Below are 22,069 nucleotides of genomic sequence, written 5' to 3'. Positions count from 1 at the left end.
TATAACTATATAACGCCAGGGTCGCTACCATATTAATAATACCGAACCAATAGGTCCTGTATCCAACATGTACCTATATATCACAGCATCTTCGCATATAAAATAACCCGCATCGTCGTATAAACAGATCCCCGACTTTCGTTTCAAGATCCGACCAAGGACTTCAGAGATGTTTGGATGGCGTCGCTGCCATCATCGGGGACTTCACACATAAATCGTCTTCTGAAAACAAAATGTTGCCCTGTGAGCTCTACTCTCACAACCTCATCATCATCTATATACTACACTCTCCTTTCTCAAAATGACCTTCGTCATAGAGCTCTACTCTCCCAATATATGAAGTCACGCGTGACTACTTTATAACCGCGGCATGCGACGTCGTCAATTCTATTGTCAGAACACATGAACAAGTCCGTGTTCTCCGTGCAGTCGAAGTTCATCAGAATTGGGTAAGTAGCACAGTCTCCCTCATATCTCATCGACAGCAGTACCTCAATATTATCAACTTCATGCGTTGTAATCTTCCTCAACGTAGATAAGGCTGACATCACGTTCAGGTTAGGACATTTTTCACATGATGACTGAGCATGGACCATGTTTAGGCTCTTATGTAGATAGATCCTGCCTGGCATGTCACTCGGTAGACCTTCATGAATGATACCTTTTACTAGTGCTCCTGCATTGCAAAAATTTGATCGGAGAAGACATGTTATGGACGTCATGGGACTGTATGTGATACAGAATTAGTTATACGATTGAGGACATACTTATGTTTTGAATTTTATCGGTGGGGCTGGGATGCGTGTAGGTACGAAGAGATTCGTCATCTTGAAGTTGCTGAGAGTGCACGGATCTTCATTTCGGCAACCAAGGGCTTCTTCACGTCTTGCTCTGCCTCATGCCTTGCCTTGTCCAAGCTTTCATGACGTTGTTTAGGAAGTTATGTCTCGCTTGGTGATTTTGTTCTTCCAATCTTCCGTGTGCTTTGACCTTTGGGGAAAGCGGTCGTCCGATCTTGTGGCCGCGCTCGTCCCCATTTAGTTATACTTGGAAACTTGGAACCAGACTCCGAAACAACCACGACTCCTACTGCATTTCTCATGATCGGGATTAATTCCCGGCATGGACATGCAGGCTGTTATGATTTCCGAAACAATATCAACACCTCTCTGTACAATCAATCTGAACAGCAGAGCGGATGCGCAACTACAGCTGCATGAAAACAGCCAGCCACTTCAGCATACTGACCCAAAATAAAACTACATCATCCATCACTCGCTCTGTCAAGTCGCATGCGCAACGCTCAAACCAATAGCGCGGGGCGACCAGCACATCAGCTCATCATCCGAGGGGTGCCGCCATGTTAGCGCTGGCCAGAGCCCGAGCGGCGCGTGCCCGGACGGCCATGCGGCTCGTTGCTCGGCAACGCAAGTCGCGCGGTTGTGTTGATACAAGACCGGATAAGGGAATATACATCGTCATCTCCACCTCTGCATTTATCCTCCAGATTTTGCTACTCATCCCTCACATTCTACATCGTTTTCTCTATCTCAACTACCCGTTGCTGATCTAGTTACTCACACTAAACACCACTTTACCCACTTACAGACTCGTGCAAGCTTCGGCTACTTACTTACTACTCACTTGAGATAGGCTACTGGGAGACTGCAACTGTACTGAGGATTCCATAAGGATACCAGCCGCCCGGCGGAGCGCCGCTTGCCCTGCGTGAGGTACGTTGACAGCTTTATCTTGATAGCTCTATCTGGACAGCTCCATTTTTCACACCTTCACCGCTTCCATCTCGATAAAACACCATGACTAACGCTTCATCAGTTTCGGACCCATAGGAATTCCCCCCTCCTCGAGAACCGACTCCGGACTCGACCTGCATACGATATGCTGTCCACAAATATGCCAACCGGCATCCAGCGCCAACGAATTCAGCACAGACGACAACACTCAACACCCACTGTTTTCGATGCGCCTACAGTACGCCCATCACCTGCTAAAATACAACAACGACGACACAACAGAACTGGCATGAGCTTGGATTTACGTGGCCTCAACCTAGAATCCATCCATGCCAGCCAACAAGCCACGGATTATACCCAACGACCAGGACCATTCGACACACCCTTCCAGCAGGAGGACAGTACGGTAAGTAATACTAACAATCTAGGACAAATACCACAGCACTCTATGCAAGTAGCGCAGCCGCACAGACAGCCCCAGCCGGGCCCCCAGGACACCTTTTTGGCATCCCCAGTACAGCTCTCTCCCTCCACACCACGGAGTCCACGAAGGATAAACCGTGTGCAGTCTCCCCAGCAGCCTCCCTGTTCCCCCTCTAAACCTCCTACTGAACAGCAACTGAAAGAACTCCACGAGCACATACAGTCAGTGTATGGCTCATGTGGACAAGTCTTCATTAACATTCTCCCCACCCCCACTGCCACTCCCCAAAAGGCAGCACAGCTACCAAGTCATGAGTCATTCGTTGCGGCCCCCCAGTCGTCGGGCTTCACTGCTTTGAACGAAGTTAACCTTAAGCCCACCTCAAAGGCCATGACATTCGACTTTGAACACCCAGAGGTTGACATGGGTTACGAGTCCTCCTCCTACTACACATCCGACGCCTTGTCGCCATCACCAGCATCTTCGCCGCAAAGAGAGAATGTCCAAGGCTTCTTGGAGAACATCGAAGAGCACCAAGAAATGATGTTCTCGCAACAACAAAACATGTTGCCTCTCGCACAAGACTCCATGCACATCAATGGTCTACCACTTTCTCTAGACTCTTTTTCGCAACCTCAACTCTTCAATGATCTTGAGGTGGATGCGAGCTATGAGTACACCGGCATTGCGCCAGAGGAAGTTCAAAGATACATTAGCGAGCAAGATGCTACCACTGGCAAGTGGACCTGCCTCTACCAAGGTTGTAGCAAGGTCTTCGGACGCCGGGAAAACATCCGCTCCCACGTCCAAACACATCTTGGTGACCGCCAGTACAAGTGCAATGGATGCGGCAAGTGCTTTGTGCGACAGCACGACTTGAAGCGCCACGCAAAGATCCACTCCGGCAACAAGCCATACAAGTGCCCATGTGGCGCGGGCTTTGCACGACAAGACGCACTCACACGCCATCGCCAGCGCGGCATGTGTGTTGGTGGATTCCCCGATGCGGTCCGACGACAGGCCAAGCGTGGCCGCCCGAAGAAGAGCAGTCGCCCGGACCTTGAGGAGCGAGTCGAAAAGGCCAACAGGACGCGACGAGCACTCGTATCCGCACCTTCATCATCTGGCTCCTCCTTCTCAGACTCTCGTTCCTCCTCACCAGTAGAGGGATATGAGCCAGCTCAATCGGAAAGGTCGCAGTTGCTTTCCGACTCGCAAAACTACAACGACTCCATAAACACATCATCAGATCCTTTCAGGTTAGTACATCGTCATCATCTCTCTATGTTTACATTGACTAACATCTCCCGCAGTTTTGAGACATCATCAAGCCCCTTTGCAGAGGATGCCGGTCTTGCACGTTCGAGCTTCCACTCCACTGCCTACACAAGCGACGCTGCATCCATGAACATCCTTCAACAGCTCTCCCAACACTCCCAAACACCCCCAATGTCCCCCGCCGACGTGCGACCACAATCTGCGGGCTCTTCCCGCAGTTCTGTCCACGAGTCAAGTGCGCCCGTCCAGTCTTCTAGTCCAGCCAAGGCAACAACATCGCCATCGCGGTCATCGGTTCAGTCAAATCAGTTCACAACACCACCCACCTCGCCCATCGACTCCAAGGATTCTCTCGACGAACTGTTCGAGACAATGCCTGAAAACTCGTACTCACAATTCGATCTTGAGATGAAGGCCATGAATGACTTTACTTCAATAGACACCACATCCTGCGACTTCTTGGATTTTAGCGTCTAAAACTGCCCGACAATAACCTTCGACTCGGCTGTACGATATATTTTTTGGGAGATGTTTACGAACGTAATAATGACCTGACGTTCACGTTCGCACTACAAAGTCTCTGGGAGAGAGAGATCCTTCAACGCATTGCATTTCCTTTGGGCCGGTGTTCTCAAGATCTGGATAACGATCTGCTACGAAAAACGCATATTTCGCTTCTTTTATTTTCTGGGTTATCGTAGGGTTGTTGTAACAAACGCCCAGGCTATATCATCATTATCGTTATCATTATTGTCATTGTTATCACGGGGCGTATAGGGTTAGGGGTGGTTTTCGGACGACTGACGGCTTGAATGTCTGAATGAGAGCGGGATTTCTGAAAAGGGCGGATGCGATGGCTTTCGCTATGATCAGATGAACGCCTCGCGTAAATGAGACAACGTTGACCGGCTTCGTATGAGGCTTTTACCCATGCTTACGTGTGCGCTTTGTTTGTGGATTGTGTGATGTTGATGGCGATGAGCGAGGTGAGGAAGACAGATTGCGCGAATCTCTATGGTGTTCGTTCAGTGCTGTTGGCATAGGGATATTATTATTATTATTATATTTCCATTAGAGTCCTGTATCAGTCGGTGACTATGTAGGACTTTGGCTAAGCCGTTCTATGTATGATGGTCATTGTGGAGTTTCTATGGGTCTTGTACAATTTGGGTGGTGTTTTGCGTACTCCAATTTCAGAGCTAGTCTTCCATTGGCGCGGGTGCTAAAGAGCAGTGTGGTGAATAGAAAGAGATGTAGCAGCGGGCTCTTTTAGATAAGGAAATATTGTTTTTGTAGTTTTATACAGTGTCTGTCTGTTCGGTGGTTTGCCTAAGGTGCCATTTTCTCGTGCCAATCCCAGTACTTGCAATAAAGGCTAGAGTAGCTTTGATGCCTGTCTTTGTTTAGAGGAGAAGTGGGAGAGTGATGGGTCTGTGTGGTATTGCTTCTTTGAGTGTATTTCGATGTGTTTTGTACTGTTTGCAATCTAGAAGTAGATACTGTAGTGTTTGTGGTTTGTAGCATATATATAGATTGTAGTCTCTCTTGTTGAATCTCTTAAGGTAGGAGTTGAAGTATCTATGTCCTAGCTTGAGTGAGTAGAACGCGCTCAAGATTTCTCTTAGTGTTCCCTTCGGGACTTTGATTGTTGTATGTGTGTTGAGCTTAAAGATCCTTAAGTAGGAGCTTCTGTTTTTAGTAGGCCTGTTGGTATACCTCTTGTACTCTATTAGTTGTTCTGTTTTTTGTATTTTGTTGATTTCTATGCCTAGGTAGGCTAGGCTCGCTATAGTCGATGTTGTTGGTCTCTCTTTAGCTGCTTCCTTTGCTAGCGTGTCGGCTTTTTTATTGCCCTTGACGTCGTTGTGTCCTGGGGCCCACTGCAGGTGGATAGATACTTTCTTTGTTGTTATTCTCTTTGCAGCTCTAATGCATCTTAGTAGCCACTGTTGTCCTAGGTTGTCCGATAGGTTGTTAAGCCTATAGATTGCTGCTTAGTTGTCTGCGTATACGTAGATCTCTTAGCCTTCTTGTGCCACTATAGCCGCGTGTTTAAATGCCTGTGCTATCCCCTCTAGTTCACCGTTGTAGACTAGTTAGGAGCATCTAATGTTTGTCTTTTAAGAAAATGTTTCTTCGTGGGTGGAGCTGTACGCTACTACACCTACGCCGATCCCTATTCCCTTGTCGTGTTGTGAGGCATCTGAGTAGATTGCGGTGAAGTTATCTCCGCTCCTTAATAGGATATAATCCGCGTGTGCAATTGCCTCTTCCTCTTTGCTCTTTTTTAATACAGTAACCTTGTAGTTAAGACTTTCCCACGGTCTAAACCTATATAGGATTATCTTTTCTACGCTGTTGTTGTCTCTCTCTGGGATTGACTTAACAATAGTATATAGTTGTCTATGCTGGTTTGGCTTTTTGTAGCTAGCTTTGTCTGTATTTGTGATCCTTGTAATTGCTTTCTGGATTGGGTGGTTGCTGGATAGCTAGTGTGCTCTAGACGCATACTTTCGGTTGTTGGTGTTGAGTCTAATTGCAGGTGACGTAAGTCCGGATTCAATGCTTGTTGGTAGAGATGGTGACGTTCTGAACACTCCAATTATCTTTCTACACGCTAGGTTGTGCAGTGATTGTAGGAGGCTAGTGGCGTAGCTTTGGTTCTTCCAATTGGCATAGGGATAGGTATTGCCGGTGATGATGTTGATGTCATTATAACCGTGTGCGTGCGGGCATGTTGTTGTGTCGCACCAGCTAATTGCCCTTTCACCCTAGCCTTCGCATCCCTCATATGGTTTCACATCCATAGACCGAAACCACTAGGTCCTACCAGCCATCCCAATTGCTTCCCGACGATATCGTTTCCCTACTATATCGATCGTACCTAACGATCAGCGCGACATGGTGCACGTGTCGGACAAAGCAATGCTGGTTTAGCTGCCGTTCAAAAACTGATGAGTTCGGCGCGATACAGGATGGGTGATGGAGATGTATCATATAAATTCAGAAACCATCAACTTCGTGTTATCATTATTAAAAGGCAGGCGTACATATGCCTGCATACCTGTGGTAATTACCAGCTTACCGATGTGCACAGCACAACAACTGCTCCTAGCATTCCAATCATGACCATGGAAAAAGACTCGCTCGACATTCTCACGGCTGCTCCTAATACTGCTCCATTACCATTTCCGCCCTGCCCAGGCGCGATTTCTCCTTGTCCATTGCCATTGCTATTGCCGTCGCCATTGCTATTACCAATGATATTGCCGTTGCCGCCACCCGCGCCATTCTCACCAACTTGACCACCATCCTTCCTCGGGCTTGTCTCCAACTTGATATCCTGCATCGGCTGTCCTGGTGGATTATTCACACTGTTGACTTGCGTGTTAAAATCCACCATGGGATTTTGCAGCAAATTACATGACATGCGCCCTCCGTTTGCGCTCAGTGGGCCGGGTGCGGGTTTCGTTGTCAGCTGGCCTGCACCGGGGAATTGCGAGATGCTGTTCGTGACTGAGATGGGTAGGTTGAAAATTGTATATCTGTCCACACCGTTCAGGCGGTAGTTCTGGTGGATACTGATGTTGTAGTCTCCTCTCGCTGTTGCGCCATCTTCGTCGTTGTTGTTGCCAACCAGACAGTCTGGCCACTCAAAGTTGATGTGCTTGACCGTCTGGCCGCTTTCCTGGTTCATTATATTCGCGAATGGCGGCGTAGATGTCGTTACATTCGATATCGTGAAGTTCTTCTGCATGATTGTAGACGTGAGGAAAAGCGTAAAGTTGTAGACTTGGGTGAGCGGGTCGGCGGTGTTGCGCGGGGGAACAGGAAGTTTGCCGTCTCCGGAGACGTCAAGCGCTATGTGTAAGAAGTCACCACCTTCAGGTGTAAAGGGCTGGGGCTTGTATTCTTGTCAGTTTGGGGCTGAGATTGCGCGACGGTTGACCTACTGCTAAGATTATCCCTAGCCCTGGTGTGAAGATGCGCCCATTAACGATGTTGAAAGCGCTGGTATCTGGCTTGTTATTTTGGCGCTGCTGAAGCGCTCCATGTGTCGAGGACCAGGTTCCCAGCATCTGCGCCTCCACGATAGACTGTATTAGACATGACACGAACAATGGAAATGCAGTAAAAATGGAAAATGAAATCATTGTTCGAGGGCGCTTTGCATGCTGACCAGCAGTAACAACAGAAGGAAACAAGAACAAATGCAGAGAGAGGGGTTGCTGGAGTAGTAGAAGGTAGTTAGCAGGAAATCAAAGGAGCCACGATAGGTGCGCATGATGCGGGATGCGGTTTGCGATAGCCGGGAAACTCCATCGCGTGGCCAAAAGCCTTGTGCATGAGACCTGATCCAGGCAAGGACAGGCTACTCATGCAGGATTGGATGTATGAGCCTTATGGGCGTTGAGTATAGCCTCGAAATCGATAACTCGAGACGCGTCGTGTCTGGAGCGAACGGTTCGGTCAAGGTTCAGCCGGGCGGGCGAGAGTCCGTGCGTTTCTTACTCAGTCGATCGGTGGCTTTCGTCATCTCCACCCTTCTTCTTGAACCACCCATCTAGACAACCACGTCGAATTTCCGAAGATCCGGATAGATGAACTACCATCATAAATTTTCCGATATCGAACAACGCGGTCAGCACGTTTGACATCGTAAGCCATGAGGTGCTCATCTCCGTCGCTGCTGCGAAATTAAGTCCGTCTCGTACTTGTATGACGCAGGAGCTCAATTTTACATCATCATGTCATGTAGTACTTTCTCCACTCTGCCGGTCTGGCATTGAAGTTGGGTGTGAGACTCAACTCAGGGCACTTTAGGTATCAACGGCACATTTTGCACAATGTCAGAATGTACGAGCTCATGATCCCAGGTACACAATGGCGATGATTCGCGTTGTGAGCACGACTCCTCTTAGACTGTGTCCTATGATGTTCGCAGGATAGAACCATACGAACACTGTTTTCAGGGAGAAGTAGCATTGTCAGAACACACCAACCTATTGTGAAGTAGTGATCCCACAACGCTGAGATCAGACTCTAGATAAAAAGGCTTCTATTTCATCACCAATGAGCAAATCATCTACCACATCACCACTTTCCTTACACAGTACCTTTCTTCTTCCCGGTGAAGAGCAAAAGTACACTCAGCACACTTCGCATCAACCGCTAGTTTTCAACTCCGTTCCCATTTTCACAATGTCTAACCCCTTTGGTTCCGACTTTGACGAGGTGGAACATCAACGAGAAATGATTCGCAAGATGAATATGCGCAAGCTTTTGCAGCCCAAGGCCACAGCGACGGAGCAAGAGCCACACAAGAAGCAGGTGACGGTTACACCTCCCGCGACATTCCAGTCCTGGGTGTTTGGGATCATGAACGGTGGCCAGGACAGCTGGCTCATGCGTTACATGGAATCCGAGTTTTACGAGCTGGCTCGCAAGGCAATCAAGGATCGCACTGGGGGTGACATCCACATGGTCATGATGGGCTGTGCAGCTCTCAATGCTGCACGTGTCAAGATCCCAGCCATGCTTTCCGTCGCCTTGACTCAGGTCAAGTCGCAAGTGACCAGCTCCATCGCCATTAGCGCCTATGACTCTCCTCTCATCAAGGAACTCTTCCAGATTGCTCGCGAGAAGTCTGAGGAATTCCAGTCCTTGAAGCTTCGATTGTCCGGAGAACACCATCTCCGCAAGGTTTCTGGCGAGCTTGTGCCAATTTCTGGCAATTCTTCTGGGGCCTTCTGGCACAACGGTACCTACTTCACTCTTGAACTTCAAGGTAAGTCTGGTGAAGCTGACGAGATTGCGATTGCTACCACTCTAGATCCTACATCCAAGCTGGTTGTTGGCTGCTTTGGTCATAGCAGCGACCCCATTCAGGCGTTAATCGAGCATGCTAAGACACGTGTCACACAAACCGGCAATCTGCATGTGATGGAGATCATACCTAATCCTGGAAAGGAGATTGCTGACAATAGGCTTGTGCAGCGCAAGAAGCGTCCTATGTCTACGGTCGATCTTGATCCACAGATGATGCAAGATATCTTGAAGGACGTTGAGCTTTTTTTCCACAAGGAGTCGCAGATTTGGTACGAGCACACTGGACGCCCGTGGCGACACGGTTACCTTCTACATGGCCCACCCGGTACCGGTAAGTCAAGCCTGATTACTGCTATCGCTTCGCACATGAACGTTTTCCTGTGTGTGATCAACCTTCAGGGGATGGATGACGAAGATCTGAAGCAGTGTTTCGATCGGGTCCCTCCTCGTAGCGTTGTTGCTATTGAGGATATCGATTGTGTCGGCGCTGACATTGGCAACCGTGGTGCGCAACCTGCATCCAGCACTGTTCCGGCATCGTCTGTGGACGGCGTTGGCGCTCAACAGTCACAGGCGGGTTCACTCGATGGTGTTTTGGCAGCTTTCATGGAGAAGCAGCAGGTTATGAACCAACAAATTCTCAAGCAGGTCAACGACTTGAAGACTACTCCTCGCTAGATATACTCGAATAACGAGGATGATGAGGATCAACCTTTTCGCGCGTTTTCCGAGAAACCGCGCAAGCCCTCAGGCGACAAAGTTGAGTCGGGAAACAAGTCAGTGACGCTGAGCGGACTTCTCAACGTACTTGACGGTGTCAATGCTTCCGAGGGTCGCCTGGTCATCATGACCACCAACCATCCTGAGAAGCTTGATCCAGCTCTCTACCGTGCCGGTCGTGTGGAACGCAAGTTCGAGATATCCTACGCCAGCAAGGACAGCTGCATTCTAACCTTCAAGCGTCTGTTTGGCAACGATGTTTGCAAGCGCTACACCTCCGAAGCCATCGATCGTTTCGCCCAGGCTTTCCAAGCCCAGTTTCCTTCCAAGTCCCGCATCACCACAGCTGAGCTCACCAAGTACTGTGGCCAATATCGCGGTAGGCCCGACGTTGCTGTCGAGGAGTTTGCTGACTGGGTGAAGCGCGGTGCTGACAAGTTTGTCATTCCTAGGGACTACGCCAAGGCGGTCGATGAGGAGGGTGTTAACATCCCGGAGCCCTTTGATTCCGATCTTCTCCTTGTTCGCACGTCTGACCTTGTTGATCCGAACGTGGGTGCCACATCCGACATGGAGGTGGTGACTGAGGTTCAGCCGACAGCCCCAGCTTCCCGGGGTTTCTTCTCGGCCATCGCCAACGTGTTTCAGGATTCTGGTGAGTACACTGACCTTGCATCCATCCAGGGCGCACTTGTCAATGTTGACTCAGATGCCAGCCTCTCCGAGATTCCTCACGGCCATCTCATCGAGACAATCCCCGAGTGTGAATTGGCGCTAATGTCGCCCCGTCCTTTGCCTGATGACGACGACGAGTTTCTTTACATTGTCTAGGAGCGCTGTGATTCCGTCACTGACGCTTGACACTTTGATATCGCGACGTCCGAGTAGTAGTTGACTGTTTAGCGCACTGTTTCTCGCTTGACACTTTTGATTTCGCGATGTCCGAGTTGTATTTTATCGTTTAGCGCACTCTTTCTAGCGTCGCCAAGAAGGTAGGGTATTTATCCCAGCCTCAATGGCGAGTCCCTTTCATGAATAGTTAAAATTACAATGTCTTTTTGCAACAAACTAAAATTTCCCAAAACAAAATGACTGACGTAACCCGGTACCCAATGAAACAAGCATACGCGCAATACTCAACGGGTTAAAATGCCACGGGTAACTATATGGCAATCTATACTATAACAAATCCCCGCTACCACGCGCGGGATCTTCCCTCTAACAACAGCGAAGCTAGTACACCGCATCGCTCGCCCATGGCCATGATTTTCCGACGTATCTTTGTTTCAGGGGACAACCCGCTCGCGCCTTTCTCAAGCGCGATGATCTGCACAAGAGGACACTTCATGAGGAAGGCAGGTGTGAAACATGGTAACATGATCCATGGGCGAGCGGCGCACACGGGCGAGCGGCGCACCCCACCAACTTTACTCACCTTACTGATCTTAATCTACAATGGCTCAACGCAGCGCTACTCAATTACTATCAAATGAAGCAGATATTCAGCTTGCTATCTCATCTATTAATGCGCACCAGATCCAAGGTACCCGTACTGCTGCAGTAGTCTACAACGTAGCCGAAACAACGCTCCGCCGCCGACGCGCTGGTATACCTGCCCGACGCGATTGCCCGCCCAACTCAAGGAAGCTTACCCAGAGAGAAGAGGAGGTGATTATTAGCTATATACTTCAGCTAGATCTGCGTGGATTTGCGCCTACCTACACAGCTGTACGTGATATGGCTGATAAGCTGCTGGCTGCGCGTGGTGGAGAGCAGGTTGGAGTCAACTGGCCATCTACCTTTGTTAAGCGTACAGACAGTCTTCGGACGTGTTTCAACCAAGCGTACGATAGGCAGAGAGCTCTTTGTGAGGATGCAACATTAATAAAGAGGTGGTTTAAGCTTGTAGAAGAGACAAAGGCTGAGCTAGGTATCTGCGATGAGGACGTCTACAACTTTGATGAAGCTGGCTTTATGATGGGCAAGATTACAACGCAGCTAGTTATAACAGGAGCAGAGAGGAGAGGCAGGCCGAAGAGTATTCAGCCAGGCAATCGCGAGTGGGTAACGCTGATCGCTGCTATCAGCGCTGCTGGCTGGTCAGTCCCACCGTTCCTCATCTTCGCTGGCCAGTACCACCTATCAGCCTGGTATAAGGAAGCTGAGATCCCACGCGACTGGGCGATCGCAGTCAGCGATAATGGCTGGACGAATAATGAGCTTGGAGTTGAGTGGCTAAAGCACTTCAACGCTCACACGCAGGCTCGTAGTGTAGGCGCGCGTCGCCTGCTTATTATTGATGGCCATAAGAGCCACCAATCTCTAGAGTTCCAGGAGCTCTGCAAGGAGAACAATATCCATACGCTCTGTATGCCTCCTCACTCATCTCACCTACTCCAGCCACTTGATGTTGGCTGCTTCTCGCCATTGAAGCGCGCGTACAGCCGTGAGGTGGAGAGCCTTATGCGCAACCACATCAACCACATCACCAAGCTAGAGTTTCTGCCAGCGTTCAAGGCAGCATTTGATCAAGCGTTCACGCCAGCCAATATCTGCTCAGCCTTCCGCGGCGCAGGCCTTGTTCCTCTACAACCAGAGGCTGTTCTATCAAAGGTAGATGTACAACTGCGTACACCTACTCCTCCAGCAGCTCTGCCAGAGGCTCCCTGGGTAGCTCAAACGCCGAGCAACGCGCGTGAGCTTGAGGCTCAGTCAAGCCTAATACGTGAGCGCGTGCGCCAGCACAAGAGCTCATCACCAGCTTCAATTATTATGGCGATTGACCAGCTAAAGAAGGGCGCCGAGGTGATGATGCTCTCTGCTGAGCTGATGCGCGATCGGATCTCTAGTCTTGAGAAGGCCAATAGCGCAGCCTCAGAGCGTAGGCGGCGCTCTAAAAGGCGTATACAGAAGCATGGAGTACTCACAAAGGGAGCTGGAGAGGATATACTGGCTCAAAATGAGGCTGACCAGCAGATTGCTCATGAAGAGCGTCAAGGAGGAGCGCGATCAGGCCTCAGCCAGCGGGCTCAAAGGCGCTGCACTAGGTGCAAGGAGACTGGGCACAACTCGCGCACATGCAAGACTGATACTATTAATATAGAGTAATCTACTGTATCAATATCTAGCAATAATATTATCGCGTTGTTGAGATGCATCGCTTTAAAGTTGCAAAAGTTGGTGGGGTGCGCCGCTCGCCCGTGTGCGCCGCTCGCCCATGGATCATGTTACGCTAGCATCTTTTTTTAAAGCTGTCTACTCGGCACATGTCTTGTTTCCAAGCCTCTAGCGGTGGCCAAAGGGGCGCAGTCAACCTCAGCCGGGAACATGGCACCGACAAGACATGTTTTGATGAGTTGGTCAGGAGGCGTGCGGGTGAGAAAGGGGGAGTTGGGTGATTGTTGTGGAGGATTTGGGGAGCGGAAAGTTGGGGTCGCTGATGCGAGGGTATCATGATACTGAGTGCGCACCTTTCGGCAGCTCAGCAAACTTTCATGCAGTGCACGGTGAGTTGGACAAGGTGATGGGATAATAGTCCTAATAGGGTTGAATATTGATAGAAACAAATGAGACATGTGGTATGGGTTCGTTACAAGAAAATATTAATACAAGGAAATCCTAACATCATTGCCATGCTGGCTCATGTCGTTGTTCGTTATGGTGGTGACTGTCAAACCTCCCATACCGGTGATCTGACAATTCTGACGCCTCACTTTGCCCCTCGGGGTCGCGAGGTGAATGATTCAATATCTCCTCACCACTTTCTGCCAGGCTCGTCTTGCTGGCATGGCGACTGTGGCTTTGAACCGTGAATTCAGTTGTCTTGACGACTGTTGATGGGAGCGCGTCAATGTGTGACTTGCCTCCAGTGACGTGGACCTGCCATTGGTCTGGTTCGCCCTGTACCGTAGACCTCTGAAGACCTTTGCCCTTGTACGTTCCTAGCGCAACACCTCCGGTCCGGTCTCCGTGGCTGTAGTAGCTGGCATTGTGACTTCTCGCGTTCCTGGTCAGCTTTACGAGGCGGTTGAGTATGCTGAATTCGAGCTTGAGCTTGACGCTGTAGACAAGGGGCTTCCACGACGTCTGGATTTCGAAGAGATCGGCGAATTCGAGGCCTAGGATACTGAAGTCGAGTAGAATGACAAGGAAGTTTACGAAGATGAGATGTTGGAGTAAGCTTTGCGTACCCATGTTGCCGATGGTCCGTTCCAATCGAAGAAGTTTTACGGTCTCGTATACGTATAGACCCGAGATCACGAGTTCCTGGGCGATGAAGACGCTTAGCTGGATTCTCTCGTAGATTTTGTATGGCTGGACGAATGGTTCGGGGTTGGCCGAGTTGTTTCCGTAGACGATGACGATGACTGGAATGTGTAGCCAGATGGCGTTGACGATAATCATAATCAACACCGCCCGCAACTTCTTAAGATTGTGCATGACAATATGAAGACGAGAGTATAGCACCACTGATTGCCCTGTAATCATGGTGCACCATCCTATGAGGATAAGTGTGGCGTATAGGTTCTTTTGCGGTATATTGGCCAGGTGCATCAGCGCATAGCCGGCCGAGTTGAAGGCAATCCCCCATGTTGCAACAGTAAAACTCCAGAAGTAGAGGCCGCTCCGTCGGCGGAAGAGTGTGAGAATGTATACATTAAGCTCGAGAAAGTTGTAAAATGCTATGCTGAGAAAAACTAGCGCGATGGCTTTTGGTGCGGTGTTGATGGCCATGATAGGCAAAAGTGGCGTTGGAAAAAGCAGTCTGCCAGACACATGGAAAGAGAAGTAGATCGTGGGACGAGCTCCACTGTACTTGAAGAGCACACACGGCGCGCCCCCGGCATAGCCGTGAATGAACTCTCGCGAAGCCCGTGTTCCCTACATTTCTAGCCGTCTCTGCAGGGGCAAGTTATTCGACAGACAATCCCCTGCACATATGCGACTTGGGCACGGCCGTAAGCTGCGGCGTGACAGCGGTTTATTACAACAACTGTACGGGGTTAGGAACCACGGCTAGTATGGGCTGTCTAACTCGGTAACACATCAGGTTCGCTTGATTAAGTGTCCTATTCGTTAGGGCCCGGAAGTGATCAGTCCCACGCTATCTTAGGGGCTGGGCAGGTATCGGCCCGTTCTGTTGGAACTCATCATCACAGCGGGGATGAGCCCATTCGCTCCCGTGATCGTGTCGGGGTTGTACGGCCTGTACGGTTACTGTTACGGGAATATCCCCGTCGGTAGTTTGGCCCTGGGGTTGAAGCTCTAGACATCCTCGTGTCGTACGACTTGGGCTGCACAGTCCTCGGGGAATGCTGAAAAACACGGCTCGTGGTGATGGGATAAGTTTGGCATGCCGTAGTATTGGTATTTGCACCCCAGAACTGCGGGCTGGATCAATGTCACGACATGGTTCTGCGCTTCGGCCATTACGAGTGAAAAGGCAGGCGAGTGGTGCGATTGAACGAGGACCTAGGAAGACCATGCTTGTGAGTCTCATGCAGTGCCTATTCGGGTCAAACGGTCTTCTATGCGAGATGTTTTCCAGAATACTGGTCATGGATCTCGCTCTAACACGATATCTCTCTAAGCGATGCAGTTTCTAGTACACCGGTGTACGATAGATGCGGGTTGGGAAAATCTAGTCCTTCATAGACTCGCCAAGGCCCGTAGTATCTCGGACGGCTGTTCTAGGTTGGAAGGAACGGCCACGGCTTCCAATACTTATTTTTGGGGCATCCGAGGTTGACCTAGAAGATGCAGAATGCGTCAGAATGAAGTTCGTAGGTGCTGCGGACAGCAAGGCTCGAGGGAAGTGCGTCACCGCACACGGATCGAATTCCAACAGCTCAAATGCTAGAAGCAGGTACATTGTCGATTTGTTTGGGGGCGGGACGCACGAGGTGCCGTGTGGACGCAAACGAGGGACTGCGGAGTCTAGAGGGTCATGCTCTGGGGAGGTCGCACCGACTCCATCGACAACGGCCCTTTTCTGGGTCCGGCGCGAACCTCATCTGGTTTAGCCCCGTGTTCTATACCAGACTTCGCCTTAGGCGAGCAGCGTTTGGGAAGTATACCAAGAGACTACTGCAAGGGTTCCGCCGCGGCAATTTGAAAATGTATATGAGGGCAGAGGGTCTACAATGAAGTTTATCCGACCAGGCTCCAGCTTGAAAACTGCAGCGTTCCCTCTTTCCCGTACTGATTGGACGTTTCAAGCCCTGGTTTCACCTCGCCAGTCGTTGCATCATGCCATCCTCCACCACGCTCCTTGCTGTCAGCGCGGCAGTTGCACAAGCGTGGGCCCAAAAGCTACCTGCAGCAGCCCAGGTTGTGAATCAGAAGTCCTTCAATGTTTTGGATAATGTTCCACCACCCACGGTCCAAAACGCTTCCAACGTATGTAGCTCACCCAATTATGGTCATGGTACAAAGCTCTGAAACGATCACAGTTGTTCTACTGGCCCGGCGTGACTGAAGAGTCCCTCCAAGCGAAACCCTTCCTTGTCTTTGACGACGAGTTCTACGATGTCATTGGACCCAACCCTTCTCTGACTACCATTGCGAGCTCCGACTCCGACCCCCTCTTCCACGAGGCAGTCACCTGGTACCCTCGCACTGACGAAGTCTTCTTCGTTCAGAACGCTGGACCCCCCGCAGCTGGCACCGGTCTGAAGAAGTCCTCTATCATCCAAAAGATCCTTCTTTCCGATGCGGAGAAAGTCCGCAATGGAAGCCTCAAGGCTGCACCCGTGACTGTAGTCCCTACACAGAACCCGCAGATCATCAACCCCAACGGTGCTACCAACTACAAGGGTAACCTCATCTTCGCTGGTGAGGGCCAGGGTGACAATGTGCCATCGGCGCTATATGTCATGAACCCGTTGCCTCCTTACAACACTACCAGTAAGTCTTCACCAATTGAATGGATATCACATAGAATGCATGCTAACCTAACATAGCTCTCTTGAACAACTACTTTGGTCGTCAATTCAACTCACTCAATGATCTTACTGTTCATCCCAAGAATGGTGATCTCTACTTCACCGACACTCTCTACGGCTACCTCCAGGACTTCCGTCCTTACCCCGGCATTCGGGAGCAAGTCTACCGTTACAACTTCAACTCTGGTGCCATTACCGTCGTCGCTGATGGCTTCCGTCACCCTAACGGTTAGCAACTCGCCTCTCCAACTGCTGAACTCTACTAACGCACGCTAGGTATCGCCTTTTCGCCCGACGGCAAGAAGGCCTACATTTCCGACACTGGTATCGGCAATGGCTTCTTCGGCTTCAACCTCACTGACCCAGCATCCCTTTACTCTTTTGATGTGTGCGCACAGGGTACCTGGTCTAACCGCAAGACGTTTGCTTTCGTCCCGACCGGCATTCCTGATGGCGTCAAGGTCGACTCAAAAGGTCGCGTTTACACCGGTGCCGGCGATGGTGTTTGGGTGTACAACGCTGATGCCAAGCTTATTGGCAAGATCTACACTGGCAAGACCGCTGCAAACTTCCAGCTTACTGGAAACGGCCGTATGATCATCACTGGTCAGACCAAGCTGTACTATGCCACTCTAGCTGCAACCAACCAGGCTTTGCAGTGATGCGATAGATGATGTAGCGTCGGAATTTCCTTGACCAACAATAGAAGATATGCTTTACTATACACTTCATAGACTTCAAGCAGTATACTGCTGATACTTAATCTAAACTCTAATCAGCCTTTTACCTTCCTACTGCTGCCTTCGCTCTATTGTGCCCGCCGCCAAATTCCCAGGCAAAAGCTAGTAACATTCCGCTTCCAAAAATACCCCTCTCGGCATCATGTCGAGGTGTCCATTTCTTGAATATGCATCTCGCACCACATGTAGTTCAAACTGAGGTAACTAGTGGTTACGTCATGAGCTTACCCGCAGAACTAAGGCGGCTGCCCACGAGGCACAGAAGAGCATTTTGGTTCCTTAGTGGTATACATGCAGCTCACCCTAGCATCCTTGCTCGGATCAGGGTCGATCAATCGCAGCGAGCCTTCCTCGGCGCTTGTCGTGGCCTGTACCCGGACTGCGACGATCTCTCCCTCATGCACACCGACGATCGCACAAGACACATGGTGACGAGGTACATAGCCCGGTTACAGAGTCAGGAGCCAAGATGCATCGCGATGGAACGGTGCGCTTATCTCGCGTCTTGTCCTCTTGGTGCTGATGACTATAAAGGTCACCACACCACGGTGTTATTTGCGAGGATTTGGGAACCCTCACACACGAATGAGACGGCCGGAAGCCCCCGGAAGCCCCGGGAAAAGCCATGTGAGGAACAATCTGTCTCTGCAGTTTCTCTCCAGCATCTCCAATCGCAGAACGTCGCAGATTCCGGGGGCGTTCTATGAGCGGAATAAAGTGGGTGGTATGGGGAGGGAGGGGAGAAAGCAAAATGTTTGGCTTCCCGGAGCTTCCCGCATGCCCCAAAATCTGTTTGTCTTTCCACGGAACAATTCATCGCCGGTTCTAATGCGCTAGTACCATTACATTCATCATTTCCGCACTCAACCATGTATGCTCAGTCGCGCGGTGCGTTGATGCAAGAGACGGCAGAAGCCAGCTTCGAGCTAAACGCGTTGTGTTGACAATCTGACCGTTCAGGTCTAGTGCCCTGCACGCGTACGACCACAACGCTAGACCATACCAAGGCATAGTAGGCTTCTTCTCGGCATCCGCCCGTATCCCCACACACGCACCACCCTCAGATTTGAAATCTCTCAACCACGATGCGTATTCATTAGCGCTCACGCCTGTCATAACTGGTACTATGGCTGAAACTCATACACATCGAGGTTAGAAATGCCATTATGCCTAATGTCCACGTACTACTGCCGCTGTCCCTTTTGGAGTAATCCCAGCGAAAGCAAGATCCTAAGGCCGTACCAACAATGTAGGTACCTGGTACTTCCCCACAACAAATTTTGACGTTCTCCCCACCTGTCACCTTTATTCCACCATTGAGATAGACGAAATGAGGTACAAGGATTAGCCCTATCGCATCCAACATCTAACCTCGGAATTCCAAAAGTCAGGCTGACATAGATCGTCGGGTTCGGAGATTCCGGATCTTGGGGTGTGAAATTAGAGATCCAGCCCGCACAAATCGCGTTAATAAAGCGACGATCCGATTCCACTTCAAGGTCGTAGGTAAGCCCTATCGAAAAGGGTTTACATACGGCCTGGCTAGAGATGTCACTGTTATGAACGTGTCCGAGTCGATCGCTCTCTCTTCTTGTACAGCTTTGCTCGGGGAGATGTCTCAACAAGTTGGACATCTGTATCCTGAACGCCTAGCTACAACTCACCCGAAATCATGGCACCCAACGATACGAAAAGGCTAGCTTCAACTCCTCCTTCGAGATCGCTCGTTTGCACCCTTTTGAGTGCGTTTTCCGTTGCGAAGTGTGTTGATTCCGAGAAACTACACTGTCAATTTCCACTTCATCCAGTGAACGGGCCGCACTTTGAGCTTGAACGCGTACTGTCTACATATCACAACGAGACTTGGATCTATCAAGACAGAAGTAAAAGAGTGGTCTCAGGCACGGAGACCTGTACAACAAAGTGCCATATCAGCATCTAGTCCCTCCGGTAAACGAACCACATTACCGGAAACGATACGCTCTCTCCACAACACAAGTAGAAACGGACTTATTCCTTCCAGGTACAAAGTAGACAAGCAGTCTTTCTCATACAAACTCACACTACCATGATATCTAGTATTTGGCGAACAACCAAAATTCCACATCTACACAGTTTTACAATCAGATTTCTCTCATAAATTGATCGTTTTAGAGCGAGGATCGCGGGGCTAAGGCCTCTACATTACCCGTACCATTCGTGCTAATTCTACGAGCCCGCCCTACCAAACGCTCAATCACATCGTTTACGCTATCCTCCCCATTGTCCTTTTCGTAGCCACTCGAATTTGAATGAACCCTGACTCGTCCCCCTACCGAAGTTAGCACAGAGCCTCTATCTATCGGCGATCTTCTATCCTTGAACGTACAACTTGTGCACCGCAGCTCTCTCTCGCACCGAACGCATTGTCAAGTCACGTTGAATATATTTGTATACTAATGGATCTGCCCAAGATGCGAGTAAAAGGTGTCGCAAACGTGATGATAGGATTATAGTGACAGAGCGTTTTCTCAACGACGGCATGGTAAACTTTTCGGAAGGAGAAAGGGATAGGATCATGTCGCAGCACTCGCGCCAAAAGATGACTGGAAGGATATCGTGAAATCGACAAGTATGTAGGCCGGAGAAATACCGTAGCAGAGAATTGGTGTGACTAGTACGCGGGTTTCATATCGAACGTGTCTCGAATAAGAGCAGGAGCGGTGACGATGTCACTCAAGGGAATGAATGTAACATAGCGGACGCGGTTGAAGCATTTTTGCGATACGAGTAACAGGCTTTTAGTAGGCTGGGAAGTAGATAGTATAGTCAAAATATATTTTCTTATTTACCAACTTTGCAACATGACTTGTACAACCTACAGATTTAATCATGTAAACATGGCTTTTTGCTTCTACCTCTCTACCCCCAATATCACTCAAAGGCTTTGTAGACTGCGCCTGCCCACTCGCTGGTTCTTTACCTTTTTCTTTCTTTTTTTACCTTTCCTCCCGCTTTTCTTGTTACCGCTCTACATCTTTCTACTACACACACATATATACAAATCCCATCAACTATCAACTCCCGCTTATCAACCCTCGTCAACTCCATAGTCAATTCCCTAGTCAGTCAACACCGCCGCAGAGAATCAAAAGGTCAAGAACACCTAGATCCTAAATCCTCACTTCCCCTCCACACTGCCACCCCTCTCGCAGCTCTCTCGCTCACACGCTTTACCCTCAATCCATCGTCGATCTATGCTCACCTCCTCCACAGCTAATCCGAGCTAGCGTATACATACACACAAATGTTAACAACGTTTCTCCACACTTTCCCTTCTTTCGATACTTCAACCACTAGAAAATGAAAACGGGAAGAGAAGAGAGACGACATCAAAACGAAACTCCAGGTGAGAAGGAGGAGTGAGGAGGGGTATAAACGCAGTAAAGAATAATCAAGGGTGTTCATCTGCTTATCCATGACAAGAGTAGTATAGAAGAGTAAGGAAGTGATATGAATTTCGATGTCGGTGTGAGAGCATGAATGGGGTGGTTTAGACATAGGGATGTGGCCTTGGTCTAGCTATTTGCTTTTTTATCGATAACTGACTGAGTGTCGTTGAGGATTAGATTGATGATATTCCATGTCAAGTTGGGGGGTAATTCTACCTGATCATAGTCATGTATTTTTTCTAATTTCAGTAGTATCATGGTAATAGCGCAACGTAGCTGTCAACACAACTAATGTGAGTATCAATCACAGTATTTCTTCTGACTCGAAAATGTTTATTGTCCAACGACAGGACTCTTTTTATGCTCCACAGGACAGTGATAAAACCTCTCGAGTTATCGCTGTTCATAATACTATCACACAGCAACGCAGTCACAGTCAAATTGAAGGCAAATTTGTTGGTCATGAAAATCGTGAGTGATATTGCTCTTCAACATACCCCCCTCGATATCCACCACCGTCACCACCACCCATCCATCCACCAGCAGCCAACGCCGTTATCCCCAGGCCCGTTCAATCATCCACCAGCATCTGATCAACTCCACCAGTGAAGCCCATGCCATTTCATTCCACAGATACACAAACAAAGGGAAGAAGGATCAAAACACACAAAACAGAAGAGACTGAGAGAGAAAACGCCAATCCCCATTCGCGCTATTTTCCAGCTGCGAAGGTATCCTCGTTGGGGGATGCAATATGCAACGCACAAAACTCCATGATTGTTTCCCCAGCAAGAAAATAAAGGCACGCCAGAGCCCACAAGGGCGGAAACAAATCCTCCCTTTTGGAGCCAGCGGCAGTAGCAGTAGCGCCACCCTCAAATAAAAAGGAAAGAAAACAAATCGGCCGTTACGTTAAAGGGTTCAGAAGCTCGTAATACAGTGGTAGTGA

At 49.5% G+C, this 22,069-nt stretch overlaps 6 protein-coding genes across 6 annotated transcripts; 4 read left to right on the top strand and 2 right to left on the bottom strand.

The window, feature by feature from the left end:
- Positions 1 to 1,914: 1,914 nt before the first annotated feature.
- On the top strand, positions 1,915 to 3,933 carry PtrM4_001540 (Zn-finger protein; the record flags this gene model as incomplete). Its single annotated transcript, XM_066102597.1, has 2 exons — positions 1,915 to 3,437; positions 3,492 to 3,933. The coding sequence occupies 2 exons, from the start codon at positions 1,915 to 1,917 to the stop codon at positions 3,931 to 3,933; spliced, it is 1,965 nt and encodes a 654-aa protein (XP_065964799.1).
- A 926-nt stretch (positions 3,934 to 4,859) lies between these two features.
- On the bottom strand, positions 4,860 to 7,535 carry PtrM4_001530 (uncharacterized protein; the record flags this gene model as incomplete). Its single annotated transcript, XM_066102596.1, has 3 exons — positions 4,860 to 5,446; positions 6,754 to 7,360; positions 7,410 to 7,535. The coding sequence occupies 3 exons, from the start codon at positions 7,533 to 7,535 to the stop codon at positions 4,860 to 4,862; spliced, it is 1,320 nt and encodes a 439-aa protein (XP_065964798.1).
- A 1,123-nt stretch (positions 7,536 to 8,658) lies between these two features.
- On the top strand, positions 8,659 to 10,836 carry PtrM4_001520 (RPT1, ATP-dependent 26S proteasome regulatory subunit; the record flags this gene model as incomplete). The annotated part of the gene is made up of 2 exons (XM_066102595.1): positions 8,659 to 9,933; positions 9,964 to 10,836. The coding sequence occupies 2 exons, from the start codon at positions 8,659 to 8,661 to the stop codon at positions 10,834 to 10,836; spliced, it is 2,148 nt and encodes a 715-aa protein (XP_065964797.1).
- Positions 10,837 to 11,460: 624 nt separating this feature from the next.
- On the top strand, positions 11,461 to 13,113 carry PtrM4_001510 (uncharacterized protein; the record flags this gene model as incomplete). Its single annotated transcript, XM_066102594.1, has 1 exon — positions 11,461 to 13,113. The coding sequence occupies one exon, from the start codon at positions 11,461 to 11,463 to the stop codon at positions 13,111 to 13,113; it is 1,653 nt and encodes a 550-aa protein (XP_065964796.1).
- A 516-nt stretch (positions 13,114 to 13,629) lies between these two features.
- On the bottom strand, positions 13,630 to 14,739 carry PtrM4_001500 (uncharacterized protein; the record flags this gene model as incomplete). Its single annotated transcript, XM_001941751.2, has 1 exon — positions 13,630 to 14,739. The coding sequence occupies one exon, from the start codon at positions 14,737 to 14,739 to the stop codon at positions 13,630 to 13,632; it is 1,110 nt and encodes a 369-aa protein (XP_001941786.1).
- A 1,515-nt stretch (positions 14,740 to 16,254) lies between these two features.
- On the top strand, positions 16,255 to 17,611 carry PtrM4_001490 (lactonase; the record flags this gene model as incomplete). The annotated part of the gene is made up of 4 exons (XM_001941750.1): positions 16,255 to 16,404; positions 16,458 to 16,911; positions 16,968 to 17,177; positions 17,226 to 17,611. 4 exons carry the CDS (start codon positions 16,255 to 16,257, stop codon positions 17,609 to 17,611), a joined length of 1,200 nt encoding a protein of 399 aa, XP_001941785.1.
- Positions 17,612 to 22,069: the final 4,458 nt, after the last annotated feature.

The sequence above is a fragment of the Pyrenophora tritici-repentis genome, chromosome 1 (assembly GCF_003171515.1).
Source record: "Pyrenophora tritici-repentis strain M4 chromosome 1, whole genome shotgun sequence".
In the NCBI taxonomy this organism is placed as follows: domain Eukaryota; kingdom Fungi; phylum Ascomycota; class Dothideomycetes; order Pleosporales; family Pleosporaceae; genus Pyrenophora; species Pyrenophora tritici-repentis.
This window is presented reverse-complemented; position numbering and strand designations above follow the sequence as displayed.